Source organism: Pollicipes pollicipes, unplaced genomic scaffold (genome assembly GCF_011947565.3).
Source record: "Pollicipes pollicipes isolate AB1234 unplaced genomic scaffold, Ppol_2.1 Scaffold_3087;HRSCAF=3621_pilon_pilon_pilon, whole genome shotgun sequence".
Lineage (NCBI taxonomy): Eukaryota > Metazoa > Arthropoda > Thecostraca > Pollicipedomorpha > Pollicipedidae > Pollicipes > Pollicipes pollicipes.
In genome coordinates, this window is record NW_023596225.1 from 38873038 (window position 1) to 38885811 (window position 12774).

A 12774-nucleotide genomic window follows, 5' to 3' on the forward strand; every position below is an offset into this window, starting at 1 on the left:
AACATGTCTAAAACAGTGATGCTGTGGGATTGCCAACGCCGCTTTGCATTGACTCATTAGCCCGACGCTGAGGAGGAAGTTCGGTCCCGCGGTTCACCGCGTGGCCTAAGGTCTCCAGCTTTCAGGAAGCTCATGAATCACCGACGCCAACTGATATCGCTGGGATGGCCATCGGATGAATCAGTTTCTGTGGGTATTCTCGTATAGCAGGAATGTGTTGCACTGCCTCGGTGGTGTAAATTTTCCAGGACAACTTCGGAAATGCAACTTTGTGCTTCACTTTGTCTGTGAACTCCCATTATGATCTTTCTGTGTTGCTGGCGTCGTGGGAGGGAGGGAAATGTGGGCAAAAGGCCAAACGGAGGGTGGCTGATGTCTCGATGCACCGTTTCAGCGAGGAAAAGCTGCCCGTGAAGATGCTCCGACAGCGGGAGCGCAAGTGGCTGGAAATGCTGCAGCACTGGGACTACTTTATGACGCACGACTTCAAAAAGGTGCGGGACTTTTTCCAAGCGCTGTTATCAAAACACGTAACCGACAGTGTGGAATATGGCACGAAGTCATGCATGACGCAACTGGTCGTCATCCTCTCCAGAGCTGACAGCCCCAGTGTCAACAACAGTGTTTGTTTTCAGAGTCAGTCGCCAACATCAGTGTTTGTCTTCTGTTTTAAGTCGCTCATCACTGCTAGTCCTCAGAGTCCCTCGTCCTGCTCGGAACTTGAGCACGCTGCGTGCGGGCGTGCTTGCTGTCGGGGATGTGTTGCTTTTCAAAGCGCAGCTGACTTTCGATAGCCATCTTTAGCGAATCACATCCAGCCTTGGTCACGTGCGTTTGTATCCCGCGAGCGTCCCGTCGCGTTAACGTATCAATCCTGTTGTCTAGCAAGGACCGCCGAGGTGTAAACTTAGCTGTCTACCTTTGGCTCAACAGCACAACACACATCGTTGTTATCAAATCTCAACGCGACGTATTTCCAAGGGGCCAAAGAAGACAGCTTTCAATCGTCCAGCGTCAATCAATATCTGCGTAGCCCGTGGGCAGCGCACAGATCTCGCCGCGCAACCCTTTAAAACGCATACCTTGAAGTGTTCATTAAAACGCACTTTTCTCGGCGTAGTGCGCCGTCCTGCATACGGTCTGATCATCCAGGTGGTAGAGCGAGAGCCTCGTCGCTTGCAACACGTGCGACAGGTTGTGAGGACCGTTTTACGGGAGGCTCAGTGTGACATCTGCAGGACGCTGCCCAAATGAGGGCTTGGCGAAGGTGACGTTATCGTGCTCCTTCCTATGTGAGTTCCTAGTGAGGTCAGTGAGTTACGGAGAGCTCGTTGAAGGCTGTGAGCCACGCGCTTAGCAGCAGTATAGTCCGCAGAAGCCCATCCCATTGACGCCGAAGCTTCTGTATGCCAATGAAGCGTCATTTAAGTAAAACGGATGCAGAGGCGGGTTCGCTGTAAAGTCGAGCGTACCCGGTAATGAAACATATCGAGGCATTATGGACCGTCGGCACGAAGAGGACAGCGGCCGTTCTCGAACGACTCGAACGGAGGAGGTCGAAGATAAGGCAATGCAGCTTTGTACTCGCGGAAGGGCAGACCAGGCTTACACTGGGGCACTGTTTGAGGCATGCTTTCAGAGAAGTAGCGTCACAAAATTAATTGTTTCTGCACCGATGGGTACTGCTGTTACGATTTGGAGGGGTCATGATAATAATCATTGAACACTGCTCTGGAGGCATGTTTTGTCCCTCTAATTGGTAATGGGTGTGTCATTGTCGGTTCCACGGCCCGCAGCCCGCGTGTCCACGACCGCGGCTCGCGTGTCCACGGCCCACGGCCCGCGTGTCCACAGCTCGCGGCCCGCGTGTCCACAGCTCGCGGCCGCGTGTCCACGGCCCGCGGCCCGCGCGTCCACGGCCGCGGCCCGCGTGTCCACGGGCCGCGGCCCGCGTGTCCACAGCTCGCGGCCCCGCGTGTCCACAGCTCGCGGCCGCGTGTCCACGGCCCGCGGCCCGCGTGTCCACGGCCGCGGCCCGCGTGTCCACGGCCGCGGGCCCGCGTGTCCACAGCTCGCGGGCCGCGTGTCCACGGCCGCGGCCCGCGTGTGCACGGCCGCGGCCCGCGTGTCCACGGCCGCGGCCCCGCGTGTCCATTGCCCGCGTGTCCACGGCCGTGGCCCGCGTGTGCTGCTGGCCGGCAGTGCGGCCGGCCCGCTGACCGGAGCCGCTCTCTCCCTCCCTCGCTGCGCAGGTCCGCAGCCGGCGTGTGTCGCTGGCCGGCAGTGCGGCGGCCCGCCTGACCGGAGCCGCTCTCCTCCCTCGCTGCGCAGGTCCGCAGCCGGTGCCGGAAGGGCATCCCGACCTCGCTGCGGGCGCGCGCCTGGCAGCACCTCTGCGGCGGCCACTACATGATGCAGCGCAACGTGGGCGCCTACGAGCGCCTCCTGGAGATGCCCATCGACAGGCCACGTGCTGGACGAGATCAGCCGCGACCTCCACCGCCCAGTTCCCCATGCATGAGATGTTCATGCGCAAGGGCGGACAGGGGTAAGCCGCCCACTCTGTTGAGTCAGTTTGTTGATGGCGTGCCTGTTTAGCCCGTTCGTTCCCCCCCCCCCCCAGAAGACACATCATCCAGAAGACGCCCGGGAGACGTCGCCCCGATAGCACCCACACGGAACTCGACAGATTGCGGGAAAAGATCATTCAGAACTCGACAGATTGCGGGAAAAGATCATTCAATCACTCGAGAAGAGTGCTCCGAACTAAACCCCAAGTGATCACGCTGGCGGCCGCTTCGAAACCACCTTCTTGTTCTTGCGTTATCCTATCCAAGACATAATCCCATTCGGATTTATCCAGATTTGTTGCCAGAACAGAGCGGCTAGGTAACGTGACATTCTAAACGGCGTTGCTGCATCTGTTTGATCCGATTTGCATGTTTAGTTTCGTGTGAATGGAACGCCAAATTCCAAGAAAATGACAGACCTACGCATCCAGGTCGGCGTGAAACGTGCAACCAATAGCACCCCGCATATGTTGGTGCAACATTTTACAACGGGACGTGGACTTAGCCATGCTGGGTCTTTGTCATACGCTTTGCTGTCGTTACGCTGTGCTATCTTGCACGGTCAGCTATCAGGCTAGATCAAACAAGGTCAAATTGGCCTTTTTGTCGTTGGCGCGTAGCTTGTCGAGTGTGGGCAGAGTGAGGGTGGTCGATGTTCAGGTAAAGCAAGCACCATTTGCGTGCAAGGGGTTTACCTCCGTGACCTCATTGACCTCGCATGAAATGTGGAGTCACCTGAAACCATGCGTTAATCGTGCTCTTGATTTGTTTTTCTGTAATTTTCGGTATCTTCACCTTACATGACCTTTACTTACAATATCTATCCACGACGATGGCGTGCTTGGAACGGTTTTCAAGACTTGCCACGACTTGGGCATAGCTTGGGTGACGTTACGTCACTGTATACATGTGTTAACGTTTTAGCTCATGTTTTCTGAATTTTGTAACGTTGCTCGGTTTTAGTATGAAAAGCATATTGAACCGCAAAGATAACGCTACTAAAAAATAAGGACTGTGATGTCAATTTTCCCTTCGTGGTGTAAACTCGTCGTGGTATATATGTATATATATATATATATATATAATGCGTATTTTCATCCAACACGAATTGTGCCATAGGTACCGAAAGCACACAGTGTCCAGTTTTATTCACGAGAAGTACAGCTTGGTGAATCAGGCAGTGTCAGGCCGTCCTTATCTGGATGATGCGTCGACAAATTATGTGGTTACGGCTGCTTTGCTTCAAGGAAGTGCATCATAAGTCGCTTTAAATTGTTGTTCAATGGTGACATCGAACTGCATATTTCTCTGCAAAGATCAAGAACCCTCCTTAAACGCAATGACCACAATGTGATCCGCCATTGGCTTTCACGCGAGCAGGCACGTTCTATGCGTGGTGATTGGCAGACTGACTTCGATGAAACGGGTTCGTAATGTATTTGGCCCAGCGTATTCTGTTCACTTTCAGGAATACCGCCCGTAAATGCGCCGACAAAAACATAAAAGACAGTGGATACAGACCCTGGCTGCTCGCATGACTGACCCCCCCCCCCCCCACATGATTACCCTACCAGGAGGTGGTGATTTCTCCTGTCTTGTGACCCCCACGTGTCGGTGAGGCACGGTTGCCTGGCCGGAGCGGTGACCCCCGACTGTGCCCGCAGCCAGGAGGAGCTGATGAAGGTGCTGCGCGCCTACGCCTGCTACAACCCGGCGGACGGCTACAGCCAGGCGCAGGCGCCGCTGGCCGCCGTGCTGCTCATGCACATGCCGACCGAGCAGGCCTTCTGGTGCCTGGTCTCCATCTGCAAGGAGTACCTGCCCATGTACTACGGGCCGGGCATGGAGCGGGTGCAGCTGGACGGCGACATCCTGCAGGGCCTGGTGAAGCGCGTGTCGCCCAACGTCTACCGACACCTGGTGAGTCGGTCGCCGGCGCTGGCGGGGGCGCCGGGCCTCCAGGCCTCCAGGCGGGGCCGCTAGGCCGTCAGGCGGGGCCGCTGGGCCTCCAGGCCTCTAGGCGGGGCCGCCGGGCCTCCAAGCCTCCAGGCGGGGCCGCCGAGTCTCCAGGCGGGGCTGCCGGGGCCTCCAGGCGGGGCCGATGGGTCTCCAGACCTCCAGGCGGGGCCGCTGGGTCTCCAAGCGGGGCCGCTGGGCATCCAGGCGGCTCCGTCAGCCTGGTCTTTGGTCCTGCCGGGAGCACCGCACGCCCAAATGTCAACAAAATCTATGTATCGATCGAAGCCTGTATCTACGCCGTGAGTGTGCATCTCTTGGAATAGGCGTATTAAGTCTCGGCCAACACATGCCAGCGGCGTTTTTGGAGCCCACCGGCGGCGGTACGTGTTGTTCCACCGTCGCTGGGCGGCCCACCTCAGCTGGTGGCCAGCCGCTGTATGTCGTGTCGTCTCGCTCGTCTCGGACGTAATCGTCCGCCTCCCCGTCCGCAGAAGAAGCAGAAGGTGGACCCGGCGCTGTACATGGTCGAGTGGTTCATGTGCATCTTCAGTCGCACGCTGCCCTGGGCGTCCGTGCTGCGCGTCTGGGACATGTTCTTCTGCGAAGGTCAGCGAACCCGGCCGCTCCGCCACCGCTCTGTCATCGCCGCTGTTTTTCTTTTTAGAGTTTCGCAGAAGATGTTAACGAGATGTGCAACCTTTTAATGGCAAGAAAAAAAATCCTGAGAAAATTTGCTCCTGTCGTTTTGCCAAGACTCGATCTAAGGCGTTATTTAAGCAAACGCAGCTCGACACCTTAGTGTGTCTTTGCGTGCTGTTGGTTGCTCACCTCGACTTCAGACATTTACATCGCCTGGTGTCGGATCGTAGCGTCAACCTCCGAAGTCCGTGCGACGGTATGTGCTGTGGCTCGCGTCCCGCCGTGCGTCGGACCGCGGCGCTGGGACCGCCGTGACGTCACGGGCGTGACGTGCCGCCGTCACCGGCCGTGACCTCCGCAGGCGTGAAGGTGCTGTTCCGCGTGGGTCTGGTGCTGATCCGGTATGCGCTCGGCCGCCGCGGCATCATGAAGCAGTGCCCCAGCATGTACGAGACGGTCGAGTGTCTGCGCTCGCTGCCGCCGGAGATCATGCACGAGACGGCGCTCGTGCACCAGGTAACGCCCTTCCCTCCTCCTCCACCTCCCCTACAGCCCCAGGCTCGTCTGACGCTGCCCTCAGGCAGATGAAGGCCGGAAAACTTTTTTTTGTCTCGCGTTTTTGGCGAGGCAGAGTATCCACCTACCATTGTGTTTTGTTTGAGAGCCTTTGCGCTTCTTTTCGCGAAATGAAAAGAAAGCGCAGTACATCGAATCGTGCTGAGATGTTTAAGCTTGCGTGTGTGTGCTTGAATCACATTGGTCCATCTTGAGCTGTTGTGGGCACGCGGCTGGTCGTCTGTGCGTCCCTATTCGTTGCATTGCGAACCTGGGTGGACAGCTATGGACTAAACAGTTGATGCCAGCAGTGTTTCTGCTGGCTTTAGCCCGTTTAAGCCGTTGTTACCGGCGAAAACCGGCTAGCAAAAACAACTGGTGGCAAAAACTGACGGGAACTGGCTGAAACTTAAGCCCAGGAGATCATATTGTAAGCCAATGAAGTTCATGTAGCCGTATAACAATAACAGTAATCGTATGTTGGGTATCGTTATGATTACCGCGATGCCAAACGTGTAAATGTATAAAGAGTGACGGATGACTGACAAAACCGCATGGTGTCAGAATATGTTAAAATGGGGCATGAGATACATTTGTATTTATATCATCCAAGCAAAACCAAGCCAAATGAAGATTGTGCCAGTAGGCAGGCGATCCATTTGTTGCAGCCTCATGACGGACTAGGCATGCTTAGTCCAATATCTGGGAATACCACTGTATTTTGCGGAAGTCGTATTAACTTGTCAAAACGCAGTCATAAGCAAGTTATGTTCACAAGCAAACAAGTTACAAACAAACAAGTCATAAATGGCTGTGATAATGAATTGCAGTACCCACCAACCATTGTGGTAGTATGGGAGGGTTAAATCAGAAACCTTGCAAAGTTATGCCACGGAACGCGGGCCTGTGATTTGTCCAAAGTACTTATAGCAGCGTACTTGAAAACCGCAGTGTTTTAATAGCTAAACTTTGGCATTAAGGATAGCTTTCGGCGGTGGGCCTTCATAAGCTGCGCATTGAGAAAAAACACCCACAACCAACACACGAACTTGCGTGACCAAAATCACAGTGAGTCGGGAGTTATACACCGAAAATAATGGGCCTTCATTATACCATACGGATTCGCGTTATATATTAAGTGACCTCAACGTTTGGAAGCTGTGCTCATGGTCACGAACTGACGGGTCGTTATTTTCCGTGCATGGTCAGATCTGATGTTTTCAACGTAACTCTCAGCTCACAATCTCGAAAAACCAGGGTCTCAAGGCCTTCCTCGTCCGTAGCTAGATCATGCACTCTTACTGAGCATTGGTATCCACATACTAATGCTATGCAACATTGTCATACGAATAAAATATATCACACGCAGGCCGCTCGAATGCATACATGAATACTGCACATAACGCGTTTCCTCGTATGCGTCTGTATTAATCCACGTCCAGTGATGTCGTTGCTCTGATCGGCCCTGGATACGCCAGGAATCTCGACGGCGCAGGCAAATACTGGTTCCTGATCTCTTGATTAGCAGCCTAGCTGACCAAGAGATCAGGTCCGGCTGACGCGGCCAAACCCGAAACCGCGTGATGGAAAGCCATTATGATGATGAGTGGGTGTTCAGGGTGCGCAGACTGCGATGGTCGTTCTGCGCCCGTACCTGTTACATGACTAGTGGGACGCAATATGAGACCATGCATCAGCTATTTTATGAAAGCCAGATGTTCCTGTCATGCAAGGTCGGTGAAAAATGTTTTCAAGCGCCATCGGGGCAAACGTTAAACCGACAGACAACAGAAGTCGATGGTATAACTTGTATATAATAACTTGTGGTAATAACTTGCCGTTATTTACAAAAGCGGAAAGTCAGTTTAATCGTCATAAAAACAACCTGACAGCAAAAGCAGAGAGAGTAAAACGCGCCAATATAGTGCATGACTTAAAATATTCCAAACCGCCGAAACGAAAAGCTTACACCTGTATTAATGGAAAGATACTGCATATATACATACATATAACTTCAATGTCATATAGTTGTTAATAGGGGGACGTTATGATTCTGACGTTCTGCCAGCTGGTGCGTGTTTAAACCGGTAAAAAACTGGTCCAACTTATAAAACCGGAAACTGGCAGAGGCCTAATTAGAGCCGGTTGAAATATGGATCAAGCTGCCCACTGTGCCTCCCTCACCCCCGCCCCATTTCACAGATGATCAAGCTAGACCTGGACGAGGACTCGATGACCCGGGAGCACCACAAGCAGGTGAAGAAGCGCCAGAAGGCGGAGCGCCAGCGGCAGCGGCAGCAGGAGCAGGAGGCCAAGCAGCGGGCGGCGGCGACCAGCTGACGCGGAGCGGGCGCGGGGGCCGGCTGAGCGGGGCCCGCCCGGCCCGGCGGCGGCGCCGCGGTCCCACTCAGGGAGCCGACCGGCCGGCGGGCCGGGGCCGCCCCTGCCGGGCAGGCGCCGACACCGAGGCCAGTGAGCGGCGGCCGGAACCACTGCGGCGCCGCGCGGCTCAGACTCCCGCGCCGGCTGAGCGGTTCGGCGGCCGGCCTCGCGTGACCCGCCGTCGCTGTGCGCAGCTGCTGGGACGCCCGCCGGCCGGCGACCGGGGCGTCTGGCCGAGGTGTTCTTCAGTGTCGTGTGCGCGTGGTGTCGTGGACACCGGGCGGTCCCGGTTTGACGTCTCGCTGGTGGCCGGTTTGGCGCGGCCGCGCAGTCGAGGCCGCGCGTCCGCCACCCGTCGGCGCGACACAGCGGATTCTGGTCTGGTCTGGGCCGGTCTAGTCTGGTCTGGTCTGACCTGGTCCGGTTCGGTCCGGTCCGGTCCGGCCAGCCGGTCCGGGGCGTGCTGCGCTCCGTGCCATCCGCGGCGGCGGTCACTACCTCAGCCGACACGGCCGACCGTCGACGCCGCCGCAGCTCACTCCCGCCAGCGCGCGCCCCCGGCCGCACCGGCTCTAGATTAGTCTTCCCCCGCGGCGAGCAGTCATAATTGTTTTAGCCGTGCTTGACGTGGCGCCGGCGGCCTATCGCCTACTTATGATAGCATGCGCTTGCGTCGCTTTGCACTCATTCCACTCCATTCCCAGCAGCTCACGCGCAGTGCTTTTTACGCATGTGAGCTTTTACTTTATGCACGAGCCGCCCGGCGTGTACTGAATTGTTTATGGAGTTGATTTTGTGCTTGTTAGGCGTATAGAACTGAACTGAACAGATGGTGCCGTGCGACCCCACGTTCTGTGGGGGAGGCCGTGCAGAGGAGACGCGTCCGACAGCAGGCTCGCGGCCTGCGACGGTGCGGCGCTGAGTTGCTCGTTGCCGTGGCCTGACGCGCGTGTTGAAGGCCGGCGCGCGCGGCGCTGGGTCCGCGTCCGTCGGCGGCCGCCAGTAGAAACATGGTGTGTCTGGCTGTCGCAAGTCACGTGGGGCGCCGGTGAGACTCGCCGGCGCCGTGTATCGGGCAGCTGAGGCCGGGCCGCGGCCGCGCGCCACCGCCCGCTGGGCCCGTGCCGGCCGCCCGGCCGACTACCCCCTCGTGCCATATGTACTAATCGGTTGACGTTGATTGGTTAAGACATTTATTCGTTGCTCTGCGAGCTTTACAGAGGGTTGCGCGTGGCGTGTGCTGGCCTGTGGGTGGGACCGCGCACATGTGGCGCTCAGTGGCGGGCGGCACGTGTTGCGCATGCTCCGGTCAGCGGTTCACAAACTTCAAGAATCGTACTTCGCAGCCACCAAACTCATTAACGGTGTGCGCTGCTCATTACCACTGATTGGTTATTGCCAGTTGTTTTAACACACAAATACATGACAATTAATAATTCCACTGCCAGTTACTCCTGACCGCTACTTTTTCATACACAACTGCACGTACTCTCTTGACAGCGACAAAGTCAGCCGAGCACACGTAGAAAAGGCGTGAATACGCTACATGAAGCACTGAGCGAAACACGACTTCACGAACGCGACTCATTCAAATCTTGTCTGCCAATGCATGCGAACGCACATTGAACTCGTGCCGGCGTGTGTCGACCCGAAACACAAAAAGCTCAAACGAAAATGACCGGCGCTTGAGGTGCAAGCGAAAGAGGGGGGGGGGGGGGGGGGCAGCGGCCGCCAGCTAGCTAGCAAACGGGAAGCCGAATGCATGGATGTTGTACAGGCTTCCTGAACCAAAAAACTTCTCAACGGCATGACGGCATTATGAGTTAGAAAGTTCCTATGCTGGGCTGTCGGCATTCAGCATGTTCGGAGGCGCTGTTTAAGCGACGTTATAGAGCAAACATTAGTTATTTGACACCGCTCGACGTTTCAACTCGCGATTATGATTGCGAGTGGGCATAGGTAAGCACGGCTTAAACGTCATGGTTGGCAATGTAGCCAATGATTGCTCTAATGCGTTGCTTAACCGGCATTTTTTTGGCATATCATATCCAAATGACAACTCAGTATGAAAACTATGAAGTAAATCACGATTCCGAAAATTCAAGTGTTAAAGGCCTTACTTATACCGAAATTGCACACCTGATCCTACGGACTGAGCGAAACGGTGCCGCTGCCGTTTGTACTGCTGATCAGGCTATGACCTGCAGCCTCCGTCCCCATTCCAGACGACGGCTGGGTCTCGGTCATGACATGATGCGGTCCTGGGTCTGACGTGACGCGGTCCTGGGGCTAACATGACGTGACCCTGGGGCTGACATGATGCGGCCCTGGGTCTGACATGACGCGGCCCTGGGTCTGACATGACGCGGCCCTGGGGCTAACATGACGTGGCCCTGGGTCTGACATGACGCGGCCCTGGGGCTGACATGACGCGGCCCTGGGTCTGACATGACGCGGCCCTGGGGCTAACATGACGTGCCCTGGGTCTGACATGACGTGACCCTGGGGCTGACATGACGCGGCCCTGGAGCTGACATGACGCGGCCCTGGGCTGACATGACGTGACCCTGGGGTTGACATGACGCGGCCCTGGTGCTGACATGACGCGGCCCTGGGGCTGACATGACGCTGCCCTGGGGCTAACATGACGCGCCCTGGGTCTGACATGACGTGACCCTGGGGCTGACATGACGCGGCCCTGGGTCTGACATGACGCGGCCCTGGGTCTGACATGACGTGACACTGGGGCTGACATGACGCGGCCCTGGAGCTGACATGACGTGACCCTGGGGCTGACATGACGCGGCCCTGGGTCTGACATAACGTGACCCTGAGGTTGACATGACGCTGCCCTGGGTCTGACATGACGCGGCCCTGGGGCTGACACGACGCTACCCTGGGTCTGACATGACGCGGCCCTGGGGCTGACATGACGCTGCCCTGGGTCTGACACGACGCTGCCCTGGAGCTGACATGACGCGGCCCTGGGTCTGACATGACGCGACCCTGGGTCTGACATGACGTGGCCCTGGGTCTGACACGACGCGGCCCTGGGGCTAACATGACGTGGCCCTGGGTCTGACATGACGTGGCCCTGGGTCTGACATGACGCTGCCCTGGGTCTGACATGACGCGGCCCTGGGGCTGACACGACGCTGCCCTGGGTCTGACATGACGCGGCCCTGGGGCTGACATGACGCTGCCCTGGGTCTGACATGACGCGGCCCTGGGGCTGACATGACGCGGCCCTGGGGCTGACATGACGCGGCCCTGGAGCTGACATGACGCTGCCCTGGGGCTGACATGACGCTGCCCTGGGTCTGACATGACGTGACCCTGGGTCTGACATGACGCTGCCCTGGGGCTGACATGACGCGGCCCTGGGGCTGACATGACGCGGCCCTGGGTCTGACATGACGCGGCCCTGGGGCTGACATGACGCTGCCCTGGGTCTGACATGACGCGGCCCTGGGGCTGACACGACGCTGCCCTGGGTCTGACATGACGCGGCCCTGGGGCTGACATGACGCGGCCCTGGGTCTGACATGACGCGGCCCTGGGGCTGACATGACGCGGCCCTGGGGCTGACATGACGCGGCCCTGGAGCTGACATGACGCGGCCCTGGGGCTGACATGACGCTGCCCTGGGTCTGACATGACGTGACCCTGGGTCTGACATGACGCTGCCCTGGGGCTGACATGACGCGGCCCTGGGGCTGACATGACGCGGCCCTGGGTCTGACATGACGCGGCCCTGGGGCTGACATGACGCTGCCCTGGGGCTGACATGACGCGGCCCTGGGTCTGACATGACGCGGCCCTGGGTCTGACATGACGCGGCCCTGGGTCTGACATGACGCTGCCCTGGGGCTGACACGCCGCCCGGTGTTATATACAACACTGTGACTTATTTGAGCCGGCAATGCACCTCGCCACGGACGTCATCCTGTAATTTTCTCTCTCGCGGCACTGACCAACCTCACAAACGGAATCTCGTGAGCCTTTTCACCGCACAAGTCGACCACCGGCATGCTGTGAGTGCCGGTGGAACTGACGGTGGCCGGTACTGACAGCATTCTCGTCGTGCTCCGGATAATCTCCACATTCAGCCCGTCCATGCACCCGCTGCAGCGTCCGTTGAGCCGATTGGCTGGTCGCTGTGTCCCTACCTGTGGATCCTCTCAAAGTGATGGCGCTTCGGCAAAATGCTGCAAACCTAAGCATCCGCTCTGGCGACTGGAAGCCATTTTCCCACGCGTAATCACTGACGGGTGCCCATGAGTGTGCTCTCGATGGTGGTCATGGGCCTCAGGAAATCAGGGCGAGAACAGTGAGATTCCGCAAGACAACGCTGCACACAGGCGCGTCTCGTGCCCCACACCTCTCGGCCGTGGCGTGCCGTAGCCGGAAGTATCTAGTATCAGTATCACAAGTAAAGTCGGAAGTATCACGGAGCCCAGACGCCAGTTCGGCAATGCTGATCTTAGGCGTGCCCCATGCTCGGCATGAAAGTCGGGGAACGTGGTGTCGACGAGTGGCAGGGAATGTGGTGGGAGGGTGACTAACGCCTGGCCAGGGCGCTCGCGTGGGCGCAAGAGGAGGCACGCGTAACTGGCACTTCTATCCGCCGGCGCAGGGAAGACGCAGCCGTGGTCATGCTCATTTGAGT

General features: G+C 57.4%; 2 protein-coding genes across 2 annotated transcripts in view; one reads left to right on the plus strand and one right to left on the minus strand.

Annotated features, from left to right (window-relative positions):
- The first annotated feature begins 380 nt into the window (after positions 1–380).
- Positions 381–9188, plus strand: LOC119090123 (TBC1 domain family member 10A-like). Its single transcript, XM_037212917.1, is given in 9 exon segments — positions 381–494; positions 2332–2471; positions 2473–2503; positions 2505–2548; positions 4235–4490; positions 5021–5135; positions 5530–5684; positions 7926–8053; positions 9185–9188. Coding segments are annotated over 9 exon segments (987 nt in total).
- Positions 9189–9319: 131 nt separating this feature from the next.
- LOC119090124 (GATOR complex protein Iml1-like) overlaps positions 9320–12774 on the minus strand; it is a 34444-nt gene continuing 30989 nt past the window's right edge. The window contains 1 exon segment of the mRNA XM_037212919.1: positions 9320–9350. Within this exon segment, the coding sequence (XP_037068814.1) occupies positions 9320–9350 (31 nt within the window).